Here is a 21231-nt window from a genome sequence, read left to right on the forward strand (position 1 = left end):
GCAAGGCTAACGCACCGATTTTAAAACACGGCAAAACGACTTAACAGTTATACACTTACTTGTTCGGTGTTTGTGGCTGATGCGGCAGGGATGCTTGGTACGGACCCAGGCTTCAGTGACAGTTGATGTGCAAAACCTGCCCTGTACTGTCCCAAGTTGTGGAAACATTCATCAGGAAAATGCTTCTGATAAATATACACCGTCTTAGGTAGACTCGACGGTGTATTATTGGATAAATAAAATTAAGCCACTGCGTCTTCAGGGGCTCTCCCGTCGGCAGTAAAAACAGACTCCTTTCTGTGTTGTCACATCCATGTACAGCGCAATTTCCATGTTTCGCTCGCTTAGGTGGTGCTATGTTGTTGTGTCCTCTATGGTCTCTTCGCTACAAAATTGAAGTGACGTATCTATGGTGGCAACTTTTGAGCTGGGCGGGCAATCCATACAGTGGGTGGGAATCCAGAGGGGGGGGCGTGGGGATCATCTCCCTTGCTGACGTAATAAAGGGAAGAGCCTATCAACACGCCATTCTCAAATGTTGACAAAGGGTGGGCATAGTTTGGTTTACACATTATGACATTTCTAGCCACTGGGGTGACTTAAGAAGGTCAGAGGAACTCATTTTAACGTTAAAAAACCTCAGAAAGTGAAAATTTCATGCCATGAGACCTTTAATAAAAATCATGCACAAATTGAACAAAAAATATTTAGTATATCATATATTAAAGACCATTTGTAATGCACCGTTTCTGTAAAGCCTGTAATTTAGTGTTTTATGAAACATGATCATTTCTGCATATGAAATGTAAGACTTTTATTCTATATTTAACTGATCAAGTTTATATCATTGACTTGGATATTTAAAATTAAAGCAAATTTGAAAAGATTAATAATTCAATATATTTAGTATTATTGCTATCATAAGATTAGATCTAAGTGACATCTGGTTAAACTAATTTTATATATATAAATTATTATTTGTTCAAACATTTTTCTGAAGCACTGCCAAAGATGATGTACATTTTACTACCCTCTGCTGTGGAAAAATACAAGATGTTTTCAGTTTCAGTATGAGTGTCACTGTAACAAATGTTCAGTTCAATGTAGACTTTAATTATAGTGGCAGATGCAACAACAAAAAAGGGGCAACAGAGAAGAAACAGTCTCCAGTTAATTTCAAATTGTGGTCATGAGGGGATGCACATGGTCAGCAACAATACTCACAGACTGGGGCATTCGATCGATCGGCATTAACGAGCCCAAAGTGTGCCAAGAAAATATTCCCCACATCATGACACCACCTCCACCAGCCTGTACTGTTAACTCAGTGCTTTTGGATCTATGGATTGAAACTGTTGGCACCAAATTCTGAGCCTACCATCTGTCTGCCTCATCAGAAATCGAGATTCATCAGACCAGGCTACATTTTTTCCAGTCTTCAGCTGTCCATTTTTGGTGAGCCTGTGCCCATTGCAGCCTCAGCTTTCTGTTCACAGCTGATAGAAGTGGAACCCGATGTGGGCTTCTGATGTTATCACCCATATAATGTAAGATTTGATCGTCCCAAGGCACTGTGGGAGCACCAGATGGCAGTTGGTGCCACAATATGAAGGGCTAAGCTTTATAACTAGATACAAAACATACAGACTTGCAGTATGTGGCAGCAGGGGTGTGGTCGAGTGCCAGTTTGTGAATGGAGGGTGGGGCCAGGGAAGGTGAGTGGCAAAGTGATCACACCTGTGTCTTATTATTGATGGGTGTGTGTGTCTCGCAGTGACAGCTGAGGGTTTATACAGTGGGAGGACACAGAGAGGAAGAGAACTTCATCCTCCTCACAAATTATATATATTTTAATTAATCTGACGCTTTTCCAGGTACTCTGAAAAACAATTCTTTAAGTTGAGTTAGCGCATTCTGCTGCTGCATCATTTTGTTCTGCTCATCTGGCAGTGAAAGCCATACAGTTTGCTGATTTTCTGGCAAAATAACCTTCATAAACCGTCTGTTTTCTTCCAGACCTGCAACATTGTCATACATTTTCTTTATACGTTGCCCAATATCTCTTTTTGACTCGTACTCCTGTTTCAGCTTGAGAATCATCTCTCTATTTTTCAGATCATCTTTGTCTACGGTTTTTAGATAATTTTTGTCTAAGGTTTTTAGATCATTTTCATAACCCTTAATATAACTCTCAAAGGTGCTGAGGCTTTTCTGCATTTCATGTTGCTCTTTTCTGATCGCTGCAACCTTCGCCTCTCTTTCACTCTGCATTTTTCCAATCATCTCACTTGTATTTTTGTTTCCTTCCACAATCTTCTCTATCTTCTCCAGCAGCTCTGAGACCTGAGAACCATTTTCCCTCTCCATAATGTTAAGACAGTGAGACCTTTTCCCACATTTCTCTACAAGTCTGTGAAATGCCCAGTTTCCTGTTTGGATACACTCCTCAATGTTACTCTTCTGAAGTTCATCATGAACAATGAAGAGGATCATGATGTTTCCCCACAATCTGTTCCCAAAAATATCTTTCAGCTCCGATATTGTCTCTTCCTGTTCTTTATGAACTCCTGTGTCTTCCAAATGCTTTGCAGGTATGACCAGGAGAAAGACGAGGGGTCCTGAAGCAGACAGATGGACACAGTGTTCCACGTTCTGTCTCAGCTCCTCCAAAGAGAGTTCAGAAGAGAACCAGTCAGGCATGTCCACCACAATCACCCTCCTCCCAGCCACTTCCCCCTGTGTGCTCTCACTCTGCTGGGTGGATAGAGATGCAGCATCAGCCTGGTTCCTCTCCTCTCTGCCCAGGATGATGTTCAATGCTGCAGTCTTGTCAGATCCAGTCCTCCCCAACAGCACCAGCCTCAGTTCAGTTGCAAGAATTAACTCAGAAAAATCTACAACAAAGCAAGAAATGTCATTTCTATTTTTGTGATGAATTCTGACTTTCAGTCAGAGGGGAATGTTCACTGGAGATAGGAATCAAGAAAAAAAATACCCCTGATATCTGAGTTTAAACAAATGGCAAACAAAGTTCCTTCATTCCATCGTCATATTCTTATCAAAACTGAAAGTGAACGCAAGTGGCTTCAATGGACATTTCCCCAGAGGCTGTGCTGTCCACCGAAAACAGTTTGCTTTAAAATGTATGAACAGTGTTGTATTGCACTGAGATGAATATTTAATATTGTGATTCATTAAAGTATTGAATTTCAGCTTGAGTGATGAATAATATTGACTATAACTGTTTACATGAGGAAACATTTCAATTACCACATTTTAATGAAATTTTAACAGAGGATGAGCTTTCCGTGTAGTCTTAAAAAGATCACCTGTGGATCCCTCATGTGTGTGTGTGTGTGGCAATAAAACACCTTCCAATAAAATTACTAGTCTGACCACTGTACCTGCATTCAGAAGTGACTCCATTTTCTTTTCAACTTCTTCCTTTTCAAATGTTTCCAGTCGTGTAATCTCTGTGTCAAATTTTTCTGTTGGTAAAAAAGCATGCACATTCTGAAAACTTTTAAATCCAGCTCATGCATTGAGATTGAATGAGTTTTCATGAAATGCCTAAACTATACAATATAGAATGCATCTTGTAATGTATAGAATTTAGTGCTCTATAAACATGACTTCTAAGGCTGCATTATTCTGTCCATGTTCATTAATGACCTTCTGCTCATTTTATCGTCCATGCTTTTGCTTTCTGCATTTGGTTGATATCACTAAATTGAACAATTAGGTCACAGAATACACTTGGCTTAAAGAGAATTATTTGATTGGTTATCTCAGCAGCACACCTCACCACATCTCCTGAAAATATATTCATCCAAACCCAACCCCTTTTGACAAACATGTGGTCTAAGCCACATAATCCCCTGTACCAAGTGTCACAAAAATACCAAGAATACACAACATTGTAGACTTGTGCCTTATTTGTGCATGTGTGCTATGGTCATGAAAGCAGATCACCAGTAAAACAACTTACCAAGTTCAAACACTTACCAGAAGCACGTTCATGTTCAGGGATCTTCTGATTGGCCTGACTTTCCCCTGGGTCACATGGCTGTTGACATAGTAGTTATTTTTAATGAATGTTCTATAATAATGCATCATTTTTTATATATATATATATATATATATACACACACACACACACACACTAGAGCCCTGCACTCCCGCGGGACTCGCCGCAAAGCAGTGCAGCGCGGGACAAATTTTGAAAGCTCATTGCGGGCGCGACCGAAAGTGCACATATGCGCATGCAGGCAGGATGTGGCGCGGGCGGGAGCGGTGATAAGCTGCAGTCCCGCTAACTAAAAACGTGCTCGAAAAAATTTTTATAAATTATTAATTTATGTCTATCATACATAATTTGAGCTGGATATTTTATTTAGCATTAATAAAAACATTTTAAAATGTCTAAATTTGCAGAGAGATTTTCATTACCAGAGAAATAACATCTTAAATTTAATATTGATCACCTAAGGGGACATTTTTTGATCACTCGCAGCTCACACCCAGCTAGCAAGATAACCATGAGTGAAATGATTAATGACTTGCGTTAGTCTACAACTTTAGTCAGAGAGACAGGTTACACAGTGACGGTAGGCTTTTGACTCAATGCTATCCCAGAAATCCTTCCTGTAATATGCAAATTTGGCTGTCCAATCAGAGGTGGCCAAATTAGCATATTACAGGAAGGATTTCTGGGATAGCATTGAGTCAAGCCTACCGTCACTGTGTAACATGTCTCTCTGATTAAAGTTGTAGACTAACTCAAATAGTAAATCATTTCGCTTCTCTTATTAGCTCTGCTTTGCAATAAAAAAAAAAAAAAAACATTGATACAATGCAAGTCCATTCACTTTTTTATGCTGATCAGAGAATTACAATGGTTTCTCATATGATAAAAATGTGTGATTTGCGATTAAATATTTTAATCATTTGATAGCACTAATTATTATTATTAGAGACAGTACATGCTGAATTCCGAAACAAGATAAATAATAACGTGAGCTGTAGATATTTATGCTGAAATCCACTCAAAGTAGGGGGCGGGGCACTATCACGCTGTGTCAAGACAAGAATTTTCCTGAGAAATAACGCGAACGTCTGCATCATGCGGGATTTGCGGGCGGGAGCGGGACAAAATATGGCGGGCGGGCGGGCGGGAGTGGGACTGAAAATCATAATTTTTTTGTGGGCGCAGGCGGGAGCGGGACTAAAAATCATAATTCTTTGCAGGCGGGAGTGGGACTGCACAATGCGGGCGCAGGAGGGAGCGGGACTGAAAAATCTGACCCGCGCAGACCTCTAACACACACACACTACAAGTATTTTTAAATAAAAGCACATTCTGTTTCAATAAATATACTACATGGCCAAAAATATGCAGACACCTGACCACACCCATATGTGGTTCTTTGCCAGACTATTGTTGGAAGCACACAATTGCACAGATTATTTGTGCTGTTTGTTCCTTGTCTGTTCCAGCATGACAGTGCCCCTGTGCACAAAGCAATCTCCATGAAGACATGGTTTGCAAAGTTTGGAGTGGAAGACCTCAAGTGGCCTGCACAGCCCTGACCTCAACCTCACTAAACACCTTTGAGATGAACTGGAACACTGACTGCACCCCAGGCCTCCTCACCCAACATCAGTGCCTGACCTCACTAATGCTCTTCTAGCTGAATGAGCACAAATCCCACACTCCAAAACCTAGTGGAAAGCCTTCCTAGAACAGTGGAGGTTACCATAATGGCACAGGGTGACGAAATCTGGAATGGAATGGGGTATCGGAGTACAAAAATCACAGATATACTTAGAAATAAAAACATAAAATCTCACAGAAACAAATGATTTTGCCTCAAAGAAATCTAGTAAATAAGCTGATTGGACCACGTATTTTGATTGCTAATTGACTGAGTTCACTAAAATCTGTTCTACAGTACTTTTCTGAAAGGAAAAAAAAGGAGCAAGAAACAACTGTCAACACAGAGGAGGACAGGAGAAAAAGTAATAAATTGTGATAGTGTTTTGTTATTCTTAGTAACCTGTATGTTTGCATACTCACCTGAGAGGAAGGTCCTTGTTCATTACCCCTGATTTTACGGCCCCATTCTAAAAAGCAAAATCAAGTCTCATAACTGTTTTACATTCATCATAACGTTAATTTTTGAAAAATAATTCCAGTTAATATTATATATACATATAGATATATAAATGTTACCTTTGAAGTTGATGGCTGCTTTTTGCACCTAATAAAACAAAACAAGTTAAAACTGATATATCCATTGAAATATTCAGTGAACAACACAGATACAGGAATTACTAGAATCCTGAAATTCAGATTTGATTTGAACATGTTCATACAATGCGAGCTCATCAGTCAAGCACAGTGGACGTGGTGTCATGGCTTGGGCTTGCATGGCTATTTCTGAAATGGGCTCAGTAATCTATTAATGATGTAACTCATGATGGTGGTCTACAGAAATATTTTGTCTGCCAATTTATTTGATTTAGAAATGCATCCAATCTAATTGGGAGGAACTTCATCATGCAGCAAGTCAGAGACCCAAAACACACTGCCAACACAACAAAGGACTTCATCAGGGGGAAAGTGGAAGGTTGAAAATTCATATCCTGGAACAATTTCGTTTTTTTTTATATATATATGAAAGTATGTCCCTTTACACACTCATCCAGAAGGGTAATTTTACACAAGGCCATCTGTCTACAGCAGAAACAAAATAAAATAACAAAACGCGTCTGGAAAAATCCCAAGGGAGTCTGGAGCCAGATTCGTGACGTCACCTGCGGAACTGCCAGCAGGCTCCGAGAGCTTGCACGGTTTCAGTGCACAGCCTGTGTAAACCAAGTTTAGTAGCTAGCGATTTTGCATTGAAATATGGAATTGTCACCTTCAGCTTCAGCTTCTAAACCCATGGATTCATGTATCAATGATCATCTATCTATTGTTACATAAATCATATTTTTTCTAATTACAATTATGTATTTACATATTTCTTCATTTAGAAGAGTACTGGCTACTGTAGGAGAAAGATTTCATAAGCTACACACATGGAATCGGCTAAGCAGGGTTGTAGATACATTTAATGTGTTTGACAGGTCCCAAGATCTCAAGCCCTGACACGCAGATCCCTTGATACATGTGAAGTAAAATGTAAAGAAAATGTGACCTTGGGTGCTGTGTGAGACGACTGCCTCTCCAGTAGCTCTGTAGTTTTTAGCTCTTTAAACCTCTTTTTTTTCCACCTTTTAACTTTTCTGCTCTTCTTACGAAGACATAGTGTGCTTTTCTTCATATCCCATGGATATTTTTAACTTTAACACGTAACCAGGAGCCAGTTTTCTCGCTTATTCGAGAGAGGAGCTGCTGGCCCTGAAAACAATGGGACGAGCCAGGATACGACACCCCATCCCGGCCAAGTTGAGGAGGAAACTCAGGGGCTGCAAAGCCGGGGCTATGCTAAAGGCTAGGCTAGCGGACAACCGGCAGCGCTACAAACCATCCATTCCCTCTGGTATCATGGGGAATGTGAACTCGCTGCCGAATAAGGTTGATGAGCTATCCGCGCTGAACAACCAGCGGATTTACCGGGAGAGCAGATTATTAATTTTATGGAGACATGGCTAACACACCTTGTACCGGATGCTAGCGTGGACTTGTGGGGATTCACTGCTGTGAGAGCCGACAGGGACACTAAAGCATGTGGGAAAGGCAAAGATGGGGGACTCATCATTAACGTGAACAACCGCTGGTGTAACCCGGGACATTTCTCTGTAAAGACAGTCTTATGTTGCCCAGACTTGTCGCTGCTAGCATCACCATCTGTGTTTACATCCCTCCGAGGGCAGACACAGTCGCTGCATGTGAGGGGATTCACTCTGTCACAGCAAGGCTGCAGACACAGCACCCTGAGGCATTTATCATCATTTCTGGGGACTTTAAACACGCTACTTTATACTCTACTTTGGCTGCTTTTTACCAGGCTGTGGACTGTAGGTTTTTAATTTCCCTGAGGGAACCCTCCCAAAGGGATCACTAAAGTTCTACCTAATCTAATCCAAGTAAGTGTATTATCGCCCAGCGCTTTTGTGTTGTTTACCTTTGTGTGTGTCAATAAATAACATTATCCGTGTACCACACAAACACAGGAATGCCTAATTTAGAGTATAGTCTCTCTTATTTCCTACCCTGGCAACAGTCAACTTGTGAATCGCCGATTTTCTTGTTTTTTTTTCTCGGCTCTGCTTTGGTCCTCGGCTTCCAGGAGCCTCGCACGAAGCGCTCCCATTTCTCTCTCATTGTCCGGTCTTTTGGGAAACGATGAGTGCTAATCCCATCAAGATTGGTGTTGCTACACCCTCCTACAATACATCTGTTAACCATTTTAATAATTACGTGATAACGTTGAAGAAATTTGCAGAAAACCACCAGGTCGTTTTCTCATAAACAAACCAGCGCTGACGTAGGATTCAGAAGGAGGCGTCCCGCACGTGACGTCACGAAAATCAATGTTTGCCGGGAAATCCAAATGCCAAGTTTTTTCAGAGGCGGACCAATTCGCCTCTAATGGATTGATTTCAACTGAATTTTTCTGGTATTGCGCAAGGTAAAAAAATTGCACAAAATGCAAAATGTGACAGATATTTGACCAAAGTTTAATATAAAATAGGAGAATTACATTGATCTTGCTCCTGAATTTACCCGTGATATGCACTTTAAAGAGGCTTAAAGCTCTTCCCCCCTCCCCCCACTGGGCAGGTCAGACCACAACCTGATTTACCTCTCTCTCTGCTATGTGCCTCTGGTGAAGAGACTGCCCACCACATCAAAGATAGTGAGGAGATGGACAGACGAGGCCAGTGAGACACTGCAGGGATGCTTTGAGGTGACAGACTGGCAGACACTGTATGAGCCCCACAGAGACGACATTGATGGGCTCACAGAGTGCATCACGGGATACATCAACTTCTGTGTGGACACCATTGTCCCAGCTAGGACTGTCAGCTGTTACCTCAACAACAAGCCATGGGTAACGAAGGACATCAAAGCCCTCTTAAATGAGAAGAAGAGGGCTTTCAGAGCGGGCAACCAGGAGGAGGTACGAGAAGTACAGCATGAACTGAGAGCAATGATCAGGGAGGCCAAGGAAAAGTACAGGAGGAAATTGGAGTGGAAACTCCAACAGAACAATATGAGAGAGGTGTGGAGTGGAATAAAGACCATCACTGGTTACAAGCCAACCAACAGTGAAGAAGTGGATGGCAATGTGGAAAGGGCGAATGAGCTGAACCTTTACTTCAACAGATTTGATGGCGTGGCCCCAACCCACCACCACCACTCTTCTGCGGGATGGCTACAACCACACACTTCACATTCTCTCCCCTCCCCTGCCTCTTCTTGCCCAACCTCATCCCCATTTCATGACCTCGCTCACACCTCCTCAACAGACCCCCTGGCTGAGCACCCCCCCCAAGAATCACCTTCATCCCTCCCCCACACCGATCATCAGCGAGGAGCAAGTGAGAAGACAGCTGAAGAGACTCCATGCAGGAAAATCAGCAGGCCCGGATGGTGTTAGCCCCAGGGTCCTGAAGACCTGTGCCCTCCAGCTAAGTGGAGTACTTCAGCATGTCTTCAACATGAGCCTGGGTCTTCAGAGGGTCCCCGTGCTGTGGAAGACATAATGCCTCGTCCCTGTACCGAACAAGCCACGTCCCAGTGACCTCAAAGACTACAGGCCCGTGGCATTGATGTCACACATCATGAAGACCCTTGAGAGACTCATCCTGGAGCAGATCCGGTCGGCATTGCTGGGTGAGAAGTTGACAGCGATGCAGGTGGATGTCCCCCTGGTGTCCTGGTTTGTGAATTATTTGACTGGCAGACCACAGTACATGCACTTGCAGTGCTGTGTGTCAGACAGAGTGATCAGCAACACCGGGGCTCCGCAAGGGACTGTCCTTTCTCCTTTTCTTTTCACTCTCTGCACCACTGATTTCAATGACTGCATGGAGACCTGCCACCTCCAGAAATTTTCTGATGACTCTGCAGTGGTTGGACATATTACTGGTGGTGATGACAGCGAGTACAGGACAGTGGTGGACAACTTTGTCATGTGGAGCAGGAAGAACCACCTACAGTTCAACATGACGAAGACGAAAGAACTGGTGGTCGATCTGAAGAGAATCAGGGCTCCAGTGAACCCTGTTAACATCCAAGGGGTCAGTGTGGATGTGGTGAAGGAATATAAGTACCTGGGGGTGTACTTGGATAATAAAGTGGACTGGTCCAAAAACATGGACACGGTATACAAAAAGGGCCAGAGCCGTCTCTATTTTCTGAGACGGCTGAGGTCCTTCAACATCTACCAAATGATGCTGTGGATGTTCTATGAGTCTGTGGTGGCCAGTGCCATCCTGTACGCTGTCGTCTGCTGGGGCAGCGGCTTGAAGGTGAAGGACACTAACAGACTCAGTAAGATCATCAGGAAAGCCGGCCATGTTGTAGGCATGGAACTGGACTCTCTGACAGTGGTGTGGGAGAAGAGGCCACTGTCCAAAATAAAAACGATCTTAGACGGTCCTTCCCACCCTCTACATGAGGAGCTGATCAGCCACAGGAGCACGTTCAGTAAACGGCTGATTCTTTCACGCTGTACAACTGAGAGATGCGGGAAATCATTCCTACCTGCTGCAGTCGAGCTGTACAATGCAACTGTATAACTGTGGTACACTGTCTTACCATGTATACTGTATCCTTAACTCAAGTGCAATATATGTATACAGGAATCATTGTATATACAATCCCGATTCCAAAAAAGTTGGGACAAAGTACAAATTGTAAATAAAAACGGAATGCAATAATTTACAAATCTCAAAAACTGATACTGTACTCACAATAGAACATAAACAACATATCAAATGTCGAAAGTGAGACATTTTGAAATTTCATGACAGCAACACATCTCAAAAAAGTTGGGACAGTGGCAATAAGAGGCTGGAAAAGTTAAAGGTACAAAAAAGGAACAGCTGGAGGACCAAATTGCAACTCATTAGGTCAATTGGCAATAGGTCATTAACATGGCTGGGTATAAAAAGAGCATCTTGGAGTGGCAGCGGCTCTCAGAAGTAAAGATGGGAAGAGGATCACCAATCCCCCTAATTCTGCGCCGACAAATAGTGGAGCAATATCAGAAAGGAGTTCGACAGTGTAAAATTGCAAAGAGTTTGAACATATCATCATCTACAGTGCATAATATCATCAAAAGATTCAGAGAATCTGGAAGAATCTCTGTGTGTAAGGGTCAAGGCCGGAAAACCATACTGGGTGCCCATGATGTTCGGGCCCTTAAACGGCACTGCATCACATACAGGCATGCTTCTGTATTGGAAATCACAAAATGGGCTCAGGAATATTTCCAGAGAACATTATCTGTGAACACAATTCACCGTGCCATCCGCCGTTGCCAGCTAAAACTCTATAGTTCAAAGAAGAAGCCGTATCTAAACATGATCCAGAAGCGCAGACGTCTTCTCTGGGCCAAGGCTCATTTAAAATGGACTGTGGCAAAGTGGAAAACTGTTCTATGGTCAGACGAATCAAAATTTGAAGTTCTCTATGGAAATCAGGGACGCCGTGTCATTCGGACTAAAGAGGAGAAGGACGACCCAAGTTGTTATCAGCGCTCAGTTCAGAAGCCTGCATCTCTGATGGTATGGGGTTGCATTAGTGCATGTGGCATGGGCAGCTTACACATCTGGAAAGACACCATCAATGCTGAAAGGTATATGCAGGTTCTAGAGCAACATATGCTCCCATCCAGACGACGTCTCTTTCAGGGAAGACCTTGCATTTTCCAACATGACAATGCCAAACCACATACTGCATCAATTACAGCATCGTGGCTGCGTAGAAGAAGGGTCCGGGTACTGAACTGGCCAGCCTGCAGTCCAGATCTTTCACCCATAGAAAACATTTGGCGCATCATAAAATGGAAGATACGACAAAAAAGACCTAAGACAGTTGAGCAACTAGAATCCTACATTAGACAAGAATGGTTTAACATTCCTATCCCTAAGCTTGAGCAACTTGTCTCCTCAGTCCCCAGACGTTTACAGACTGTTGTAAAGAGAAAAGGGGATGTCTCACAGTGGTAAACATGGCCTTGTCCCAACTTTTTTGAGATGTGTTGTTGTCATGAAATTTAAAATCACCTAATTTTTCTCTTTAAATGATACATTTTCTCAGTTTAAACATTTGATATGTCATCTATGTTCTATTCTGAATGAAATATGGAATTTTGAAACTTCCACATCATTGCATTCCGTTTTTATTTACAATTTGTACTTTGTCCCAACTTTTTTGGAAACGGGGTTGTAAAATCACTTCATTTTGCTTTTACTTCAGTTATTGAACTTATTTAAACTTATTTTATTTTATTTATTCTTTTTTCAGACGATTTTATATTCTATTTTTAGACATGTTTATTTCTTCTCTGATTCAGGAGCTTGGTAGCAAATTTGAATTTCCCTCTAGGGATTAATAAAGTAATTCTGATTCTTCATGGGAATTCAAAGATATAAAGACAGAGTAAAGATTCATTAAAATGCTTTGATGAAAAGAGAAATTAAATACCAGTGGTACTGTCTGCATTTTAATGAACTCAAAGACACCATCATTTTGACTGCACTGCAGTAATCCCTGATCTTCATGGAACAGACAGTCGAAGGTGATTATATTCTTTGTGTTTACAGCTCTGCTGCTGTCTGGTGCAATATACTCAACCTCACTCAACACCTTTGGGATGAACTGGAACACTGACTGCACCCCAGGCCTCCTCACCCAACATCAGTGCCTGACCTCACTAATGCTCTTCTAGCTGAATGAGCACAAATCCCACACTCCAAAACCTAGTGGAAAGCCTTCCTAGAACAGTGGAGGTTACCATAATGGCACAGGGTGACTAAATCTGGAATGGAATGGGGTATCGGAGTACAAAAATCACAGATATACTTAGAAATAAAAACATAAAATCTCACAGAAACAAATGATTTTGCCTAAAAGGAGTCTAGTAAATAAGCTGATTGGACCACGTATTTTGATTGCTAATTGACTGAGCTCACTAAAATCTGTTCTACAGTACTTTTCTGAAAGGAAAAAAAGGAGCAAGAAACAACTGTCAACACAGAGGAGGCAGGAGAAAAAGTAATAAATTGTGATAGTGTTTTGTTATTCTTAGTAACCTGTATGTTTGCATACTCACCTGAGAGGAAGGTCCTTGTTCATTACCCCTGATTTTAGGTTTCCATTCTAAAAAGCAAAATCAAGTCTCGTAACTGTTTTACATTCATCATAACCTTAATTTTTGAAAAAATAATTCCAGTTAATATTATATATATACATATAGATATATAAATGTTACCTTTCAAGAGCATTAATGGTTTTTGCATCTAATAAAACAAAACAAGTTAAAACAGATATATCCATTGAAATATTCAGTGAACAATACAAATACAGGAATTACTAGAATCCTGAAGTTCAGATTTGATTTGAACATGTAGATACAATGCGAGCTCATCAGTCAAGCACAGTGGACGTGGTGTCATGGCTTGGGCTTGCATGGCTACTTCTGAAATGGGCTCAGATATCTACTAATGATGTAACTCATGATAGAAGTCTACAGAAATATTTTTTCTGCCAATTTATTTGATTTAGAAATGCATCCAATCTAACTGGGAGGAACTTCATCATGCAGCAAGTCAGAGACCCAAAACACACTGCCAACACAACAAAGGACTTCATCAGGGGAAAAATGGAAGGTTTAAGACTGGACTGTTTAAGGCCCTGTCCACACGGCAACGGATTCGGGTGAATCTGATAAAATTGTTTATCGTTTCGGCCTGGTGTCCACACGGCACCGGCGTTTTGGGTGCCCCAAAATGAAATCTTTTGAGAACGGGTTCCAGAGTGGAAAGATCTGGCAACGGCGCCGTTCCGAAGCCGTCTGGATGAGTAGAACGGATTTGTTTACGATGACGTCACAACCACATGACTGTGAGGGCTTCACGCTGGGCATAGACATATAAACATAGACGCCGCCTTCCGCGTAGAATCATACGTCATCCTCGCCGCCATATTGGAGGAGGCAAAGCGGAGAATAAAGATGCCTCATTCATGTGCTGTGTTTAACTGTACCAATAGGTTTACTGTCCAAACAAGATCACATGGGATTACCTTTCACAGGTGAGACTGGAAAAATACTTTTCATTGTATTTGGTCATTATAACGTAATTTTACGAACAGATTTTTCTGACTTTGTGGCTAATATGAAGTCTCGCGCATAATAGCCACTCGGTGAAACCTGTCTCCAAACAATTTATAATTTATAAATAAATTTATAATTTATTTCATAGCCCACCCAACCAATTTCACCACCAGCTGTCAGATGGTGATGGCATACTCAAAAATAGAAGAGATTGGAAGCATGTCAGACTGTGAAGCAATCACATGGAGCAATCCCATTGTAATATGGTTTAATTGAGGTTTTTTTCCATATAGCACTGTATATTGCAAAAATTGTTATTGGAGACATCTTATAGCCTATCTGCACGGCATTTAATGAAAGTAATGCGGAGACAGCACGGCACGGCTTCAGCAGCGTAAGCACAGCACATTATTCTACACGATCCCCGCTGAGCTCCAAAACATGCCTTGATGTGTAGATATCGTTAGTAGCCTACGATAGTAGCAGCAGAATAAAAAAAAAAAAAGTGTTGAGGAAATTTAGGTCACACCTCCCACGGAATATTGACGGGTATTTCGCCCACTATTTATAACCATCACATTAAAAGTTATATATGTTGTTTTGATGCCTGTTTGTTTCCCAAATATATACGTGTGTGTCTTAATGGGTGAATAAAAGGCATTGAGTTAAACATTATTGTAGAAAGGGGCTTTATGAAGTTCAGTCCATTTACTTGCATTGGTTTACGGGGAAGATTTGCCACATCCAATATGGCGGACACTCTGACGTATCCCAGCAACGGGCCACCAGGCTCAATGCGGCGTCTATGTTTATATGTCTATGACGCCGGGTAGAAGAAGGGGTTTATGCGCATGCGCCGTACTTCTTCTATTGTTCTGGTGTCTCCGATGGGATCGTCTTACAGCGCACGTAGAGGTGTGGCATGTGTATTGCATCGTTTTCAGCAAGCATTGCGTTGCCATATGTGCCTGATATTTTACTGATCCGTTGCCCATGTGGACGCGATATTTAAAAAAAAAATCTCGTTGCCGTTGTCGTGTGGATGTAGCCTAAGACAATCACCAGATGGTAACCCTGTTGAGCATGCATGTTACCTCCTGAAGAGCCAAACTAGTCATGGTTAATCACAACACAGGACAAAGGGCTGGCCATTCAGCTGTAGTAGTACTAACAGGAATTTTGGAGTGGGCTATCCCTCCCTTTTCCTTCACAGCATGAGCAAATAGAGTTAACAGATCTGAAGTTATTTCCTCTATCGCCTAAGCCCCTAGCCTTCCCTTTGAATTCCTTCCTTTATCGTCTGCCTCACTGCCTGTGTTTACCCACACCCGTTTTATTCACCCTATTTAAGCTCTGCGTTTTCCGTCCCCAGTTGCTGAGCAGTATGTTGTTGTATGGTTACTGTTACGCTGTTGCATTTGCACTGTAAGCAGTTTTTGGTGATGTTAAGTTACAATTGTACATTATACGATTATGATTATATACAGTATAAATGCTAATAAGATGTCACATTGCTTCATGAATAATTCTAGGTGTAAATATCACTTCACTGTAAATCACTGTAAAAAAAAAATGTTTTTGCATGCATTCATTTTTAGTACTGTGTCTTTTTTAAAGAATAAACATCACCCCTTATTCATGGGAATTCAAGGTATAAAGACAAAGTAAAGATTCATTAAAATGCTTTGATTCAAAGATTAATTAAATACCGGTGGTTTTGTCTGCATTTTAATGGACTCAAAGACATCATCATTTTTCTTGCACTGCAGTAATCCCTGATCTTCATGGAACAGACAGTCGAAGGTGATTATATTCTCTGTGTTTACAGCTCTGCTGCTGTCTGGTGCAGCATACTCTGGATCAAACGTGTGATGGAGCACCACCAGAACAGCAGGTTTTGTAGCTTTGGGGGAGAGAAAAAAAAACATGCAAATATTATTTTATACACACACACACACACACACACACACACACATTACATACACTAAAATGAGTTTGAACAACAAATAATTTTGAAAAGATGGTCGACTACCTGAAGTATCATGAAGCTTTTTCACGGCTGCTTCAATGTCAGTTCCAGCTTGTGAAACGACAGGGCAGAAAGCCAGAATGAAATCACACGCACTCACTGTCTCCACCTTCTCCAGCCAGTTTGCTTCATTTTTGAGCCGAGTTACGAAGTGTTCATCAGACTTCAATGTCTTTCCAGTTAGAAGAATGAAGTACTTCTTCCCTAACGATACTCTTGTGGTCATCTTTCCTGTGAATAAAGACAAATAATCTCTTAGCATGTCCACTTTAAATCATGAAACATGGATTAACTGAAAGCATATGTTGTAAAATACAAAACAAAAAATGTATTTGGCCATTATTTCTGAAGCGTCAACATCATGGATCATGACGTATGATTTAAATAAGTCAGTAATTTATACCAATATTGTCTGCAAATTATATACAATCTCTGAAGAATCAAGCAGCTTTTGTTTTGAACTTCTGCCAGACATCTATTGTTCTTGTAAGTTTTCTTCAACCATACTTTGTTTTATTGTATTTTCAGAAGTTACACTCGACCGTATGTCTTCTGTTGCAGCATGCTTTGACTCGACTGTCACATATAAAATCATGAATCATCAACCATGTCCTTTCATTTTTAACCAATTAACTCCTATAAAATGTATCTACCATAAGGAAAAACACTGGGGGAGATCTCATCTCATCTCATTATCTCTAGCCGCTTTATCCTGTTCTACAGGGTCGCAGGCAAGCTGGAGCCTATCCCAGTTGACTACGGGCGAAAGGCGGGGTACACCCTGGACAAGTCGCCAGGTCATCACAGGGCTGACACATAGACACAGACAACCATTCACACCTACGGTCAATTTAGAGTCACCAGTTAACCTAACCTGCATGTCTTTGGACTGTGGGGGAAACCGGAGCACCCGGAGGAAACCCACGCGGACACGGGGAGAACATGCAAACTCCGCACAGAAAGGCCCTCGCCGGCCACGGGGCTCGAACCCGGACCTTCTTGCTGTGAGGCGACAGTGCTAACCACTACACCACCGTGCCGCCCCACTGGGGGAGATAAAGTCAATTTAACTTGACAGTAATTAAGTAATTTGTGAAGATATGCAGTAGAAGAAGAAACCTTTATTTGTCACATGCACACTTCAAGCACAGCGAAATTCATCCTCTGCATTTAACCCATCTGAAGCAGTGGGCAGCCACAGTACAGTGCCCGGGGAGCAGTCAGGGGTTAGGTACCTTGCTCAAGGGCACTTCAGCCCAAGGCCGCCCCACATTAACCTAACCTAACTGCATGTCTTTGGTCTGTGGGGGAAACCGGAGCACCTGGAGGAAACCCACGCAGACAACATGCAAACTCCACACAGAAAGGCCCTCACCGGCCACTGGGTTTGAACCTGGAACCTTCTTGCTGTGAGGTGACCATGCTAACCACTACACCACCATGCCGCCAAGTCTTAGGCACATGTAAAGAAATGCTGTAGACCAAAAATGCCTTAAAATAATGAAATGAACTGTTTCAAAATAAAAAAAATACTATAAACAGTAAGCAGTAAGACATAACAAATGAAACAGAGTCAATATTTGGTGTGAGATGACACTTTGCTTTAAAAAAAATAGTAGTCTCAGGTCCAGTTAGTACAGTTTTATAAGGAAATGAGCTGTAGGTTTTACTGAGCATCTTGCAGAACCAGCCACAGTTCTTCTGGACACTTTGGCACACACACTGCATGGCTTCTTTGCCATTCAGTAGCAAAAATGGTTTACAATTGTACTGCACATAGCCACTAGAGGGGCTCACACACTCCTCTTTTGTGTCACTTTTGAATACAATGACTGTTTAAAGTGTATGTAATGCCCTATTGTAATGCTTTAAAATGAATACATCATTAGTAATGACCAAAATGAATTAAAAAAGCAGGGAGAAATGATATTAATTATTTGTTATTTTACTGTCAAGCACAAACCTATCAATAAATCGCGGCTTCCGGGTCCCGGAAAAAGGCAGCCTTGCCTCAGGGATAATCTCGCATGACATCGTGCATGCAGATGCGCAGCTTGTGAACAGGCAAGGCAGGCAACTGCTTGGGGCCCCCTGGCCCAGGGGCCCCCCAAGAGTCGGGGCCCGAGGGCTTATTTTGTTTTTTATTGTTCTTTACCATTGTATTTTCACATTTGAAATTTAAAAAACTTTGGTTTCATACATTTTTCGTTGGTGTCAGATTATTTATAGCAGATTGGTGATGAACACTGGTCAGAAGGGCCCCCTGGAAATTTTTGATTGGGGCCACGACAGACTCTAGAATTGCCTCTGTGTGCATGGGTCATTTCCGTTTATCTGACTCCATGCTTGTTTACGCACTGAAATCAGATATTGTTGATGGAATTTTACAAAAATAACAATGGGAAAGTACTGAGTTGTGTTTGGATGTTCAAATCCATATACAACAGGACATTCAGTTCATGAATTTCCGAGAAACGACACTAATCTAAAGCGATAGCAGGTGAGGTTTGTGCAAACAAAGCAGGCAGATTTCATGTCGCCTACTAATAATAAATCTGAGCCATTAAGTGTTCATCACCACCACATGGGAATTATTGGAGCAAAAAAGAAACCCATTGATTTAATAAATGACATTTGATCTGACATTTGGACAGTTCGTTGATTCCTCTATTATCGCCCACTTCATATTTTCTTTCAGTAATTACACTGAATAAGTATACATTTTAAAGATTATATTTCTGCATTTATTGAGGTACATGTAAATATTTTCTCGATATTTTGCAGTGGCCAGCTTAGAATAAAAATCCACAAACCAATCTGTGTTTCCAATTCTCTCTGGCTGGTGGTGCACTATTGGCGGTGAGTGGGACTGTCGTGAACTGGCAGTTTCTCGTCTTGGGAGCTCGAAAAGATAACCATTTACTCCAGAATATCCTTGATAATCTTCTGCCCCTTCATCCGACATATAAGAATCCCCATCACTATCAGAATTGTTTCTAAAACATGACTCTGTATTGGGACTGGTCTAACTACTGCTGTGCATGGGAACGAAATTGATACCTGGATTGTTACACGTGTGACATCACGCACCCCTTCGGGATCTTCTGGTTTCGTCTCAGCAGATTCCGTGAAAATTGGCTGATCTTATTGATTTTCCATCAATTTATGGCCTTTTGGATCAGCTATGGTTCGAAAACACATGGTCAGTCAACATAATGATTGTTGCTTTGTACAAAAGTGGGGTTTAGGGACTTTAAATTCACTATAAAGCCAGTATGGCTCCATGCCCTTCTGTGCTATAGAAGTTGAAACCAAAATTCCTTCACCATGTTGACAGGTTTGGAGGCAGTTCTTGCACAGCAGGGACTTTCCTCAGCTCTCTGGAACCAGTCTGTGCCAGCAGAGGTGCAGGAATCCCTGTTATGTCAACCCATATGACTGACTCGACCACATTCTGTTTTTATATCTGCCTCTGAATGAAAAAGGTTCCTCCCGCTGACATTCAGAACAAGGCGTAATTGTATAAAAGTCAAACACATCCAAAAGCTACTTTAAGCCACCTTTTCCTTTTTAACTTCTCACTGAAAATTTTTAATGAGAATAGGAATGAATTGTGACAACAAAAGAGTACACACGTCTCTTAAAAACACTGAGCCGAATAATAAAGTCATTAATTCATGGTTTTACAACTTTTAGTTATTCTTTTTAATATATAGCCTATTCGGTAGTTATTTGCATAGATAGTTTCTGTCAAGCACTCAGGTTCCAGGATCCAGACGGTGATCTGGATCAACACCAAAATTTAATGGATTGTTACTTGTCCCCAGTCACACCTCTGGAAAAAATTTCAGAGCAATCCGTTCATAACTTTTTCCGTAATGTTGCTAACAGACAAACCAACCAACAAACAAACAAACGCTACCGAAAACATAACCTCCTTGGCAGAGGTAACTAGTAATAACATTAGTAGAATGGTATCCCAAACATTTTAGACAAACTTGTAAAACCTCATGTGCAGATTAGCTAATTCATTGACGTTTTACACACATGCACAAATTTTGAGTATATACAGCTACGTAAGAAGCACCTACCTCAACTGTTCTTCAGAGTGACTGTGTAAAACCACATGAAACTTTCACTTTCACTTTGAATAAATTAATGATTCTTCACTTTTAACTCCCTCACTGCGAGACTTGTGGAACAACCGTCTATTCTAAGGCAGGGGTGTGTCAAAACAGGTGGCACCGCCCCACCCCTCAAAATACAGTGGTGCTTGAAAGTTTGTGAACCCTTTAGAACTGTCTATATTTCTGCATAAATATAAATATAACCTAAAACTTTATCAGATTTTCACACAAGTCCTAAAAGTAGATAAAGAGAACCCAGTTAAACAAATGAGACAAAAATATTGTACTTGGTCATTTATTTATTGAGGAAAATGATCCAATATTACATATCTATGAGTGGCAAAAGTATGTGAACCTTTGCTTTCAGTATCTGGTGTGACCCCCTTGTGCAACAATAACTGCAACTAAAGATTTCCGGTAACTGTTGATCAGTCCTGCACACCGGTTTGGAGGAATTTTAGCCCATTCCTCCGTACAGAACAGCTTCAACTCTGGGATGTTGGTGGGTTTCCTCACATGAACTACTCGCTTCAGGTCCTTCCACAACATTTCGATTGGATTAAGGTCTTTCAAGCACCACTGTATGACTGTCTGCAGGGCTGTATAATATAACATACCGTATATTGCACGTGCTACAAAAAAATTGGTCTGTGTGAGGAGTGAATTTACCTCATGAGCACACGTGCGATACAGTTTTGCATGTGAGTACGCAAGTGACAGAACTCCTTGTTTGGGTGAAGTGAGGATTTGTGTGTTTGTATGCCACAATTCCCATTTC

At 41.4% G+C, this 21231-nt stretch overlaps 1 protein-coding gene across 5 annotated transcripts; it reads right to left on the bottom strand.

Annotated features, from left to right (window-relative positions):
* Positions 1-919: 919 nt before the first annotated feature.
* LOC132875725 (uncharacterized) lies at positions 920-20507 on the bottom strand. 5 transcript variants are annotated; one of them, XM_060912731.1, is made up of 11 exons: positions 20418-20507; positions 19387-19508; positions 16330-16557; positions 16007-16200; positions 13455-13482; positions 13296-13342; positions 6233-6260; positions 6077-6123; positions 4006-4066; positions 3405-3488; positions 920-2894 (listed from the first exon to the last, which is right to left on the bottom strand). In XM_060912731.1, the coding sequence occupies exons 3-11, from the start codon at positions 16550-16552 to the stop codon at positions 1855-1857; spliced, it is 1752 nt and encodes a 583-aa protein (XP_060768714.1). In that variant the 5' UTR covers positions 16553-16557; positions 19387-19508; positions 20418-20507; the 3' UTR covers positions 920-1854. The 5 variants fall into 5 exon arrangements, with proteins under 5 accessions (XP_060768714.1, XP_060768716.1, XP_060768715.1 ...); XM_060912733.1 differs by lacking the exon at positions 20418-20507 and adding an exon at positions 19653-20387; XM_060912732.1 differs by lacking the exon at positions 19387-19508.
* Between the last annotated feature and the right edge of the window lie 724 nt (positions 20508-21231).

The sequence above is a fragment of the Neoarius graeffei genome, chromosome 28 (assembly GCF_027579695.1).
Source record: "Neoarius graeffei isolate fNeoGra1 chromosome 28, fNeoGra1.pri, whole genome shotgun sequence".
NCBI classification, from domain to species: Eukaryota; Metazoa; Chordata; class Actinopteri; order Siluriformes; family Ariidae; genus Neoarius; species Neoarius graeffei.

Excerpts from the sequence above, each read along its gene's own strand:
- LOC132875725 (XM_060912732.1), bottom strand. The coding sequence starts at position 16,552 with ATGACCACAAGAGTATCGTTAGGGAAGAAGTACTTCATTCTTCTAACT. Across the intron at positions 16,201-16,329 it reads AAAGCTTCATGATACTTCAG|CTACAAAACCTGCTGTTCTG; the intron begins GTAGTCGACCAT and ends TCTCCCCCAAAG. Across the intron at positions 2,895-3,404 it reads GGAGTCACTTCTGAATGCAG|ATTTTTCTGAGTTAATTCTT; the intron begins GTACAGTGGTCA and ends GCTTTGTTGTAG.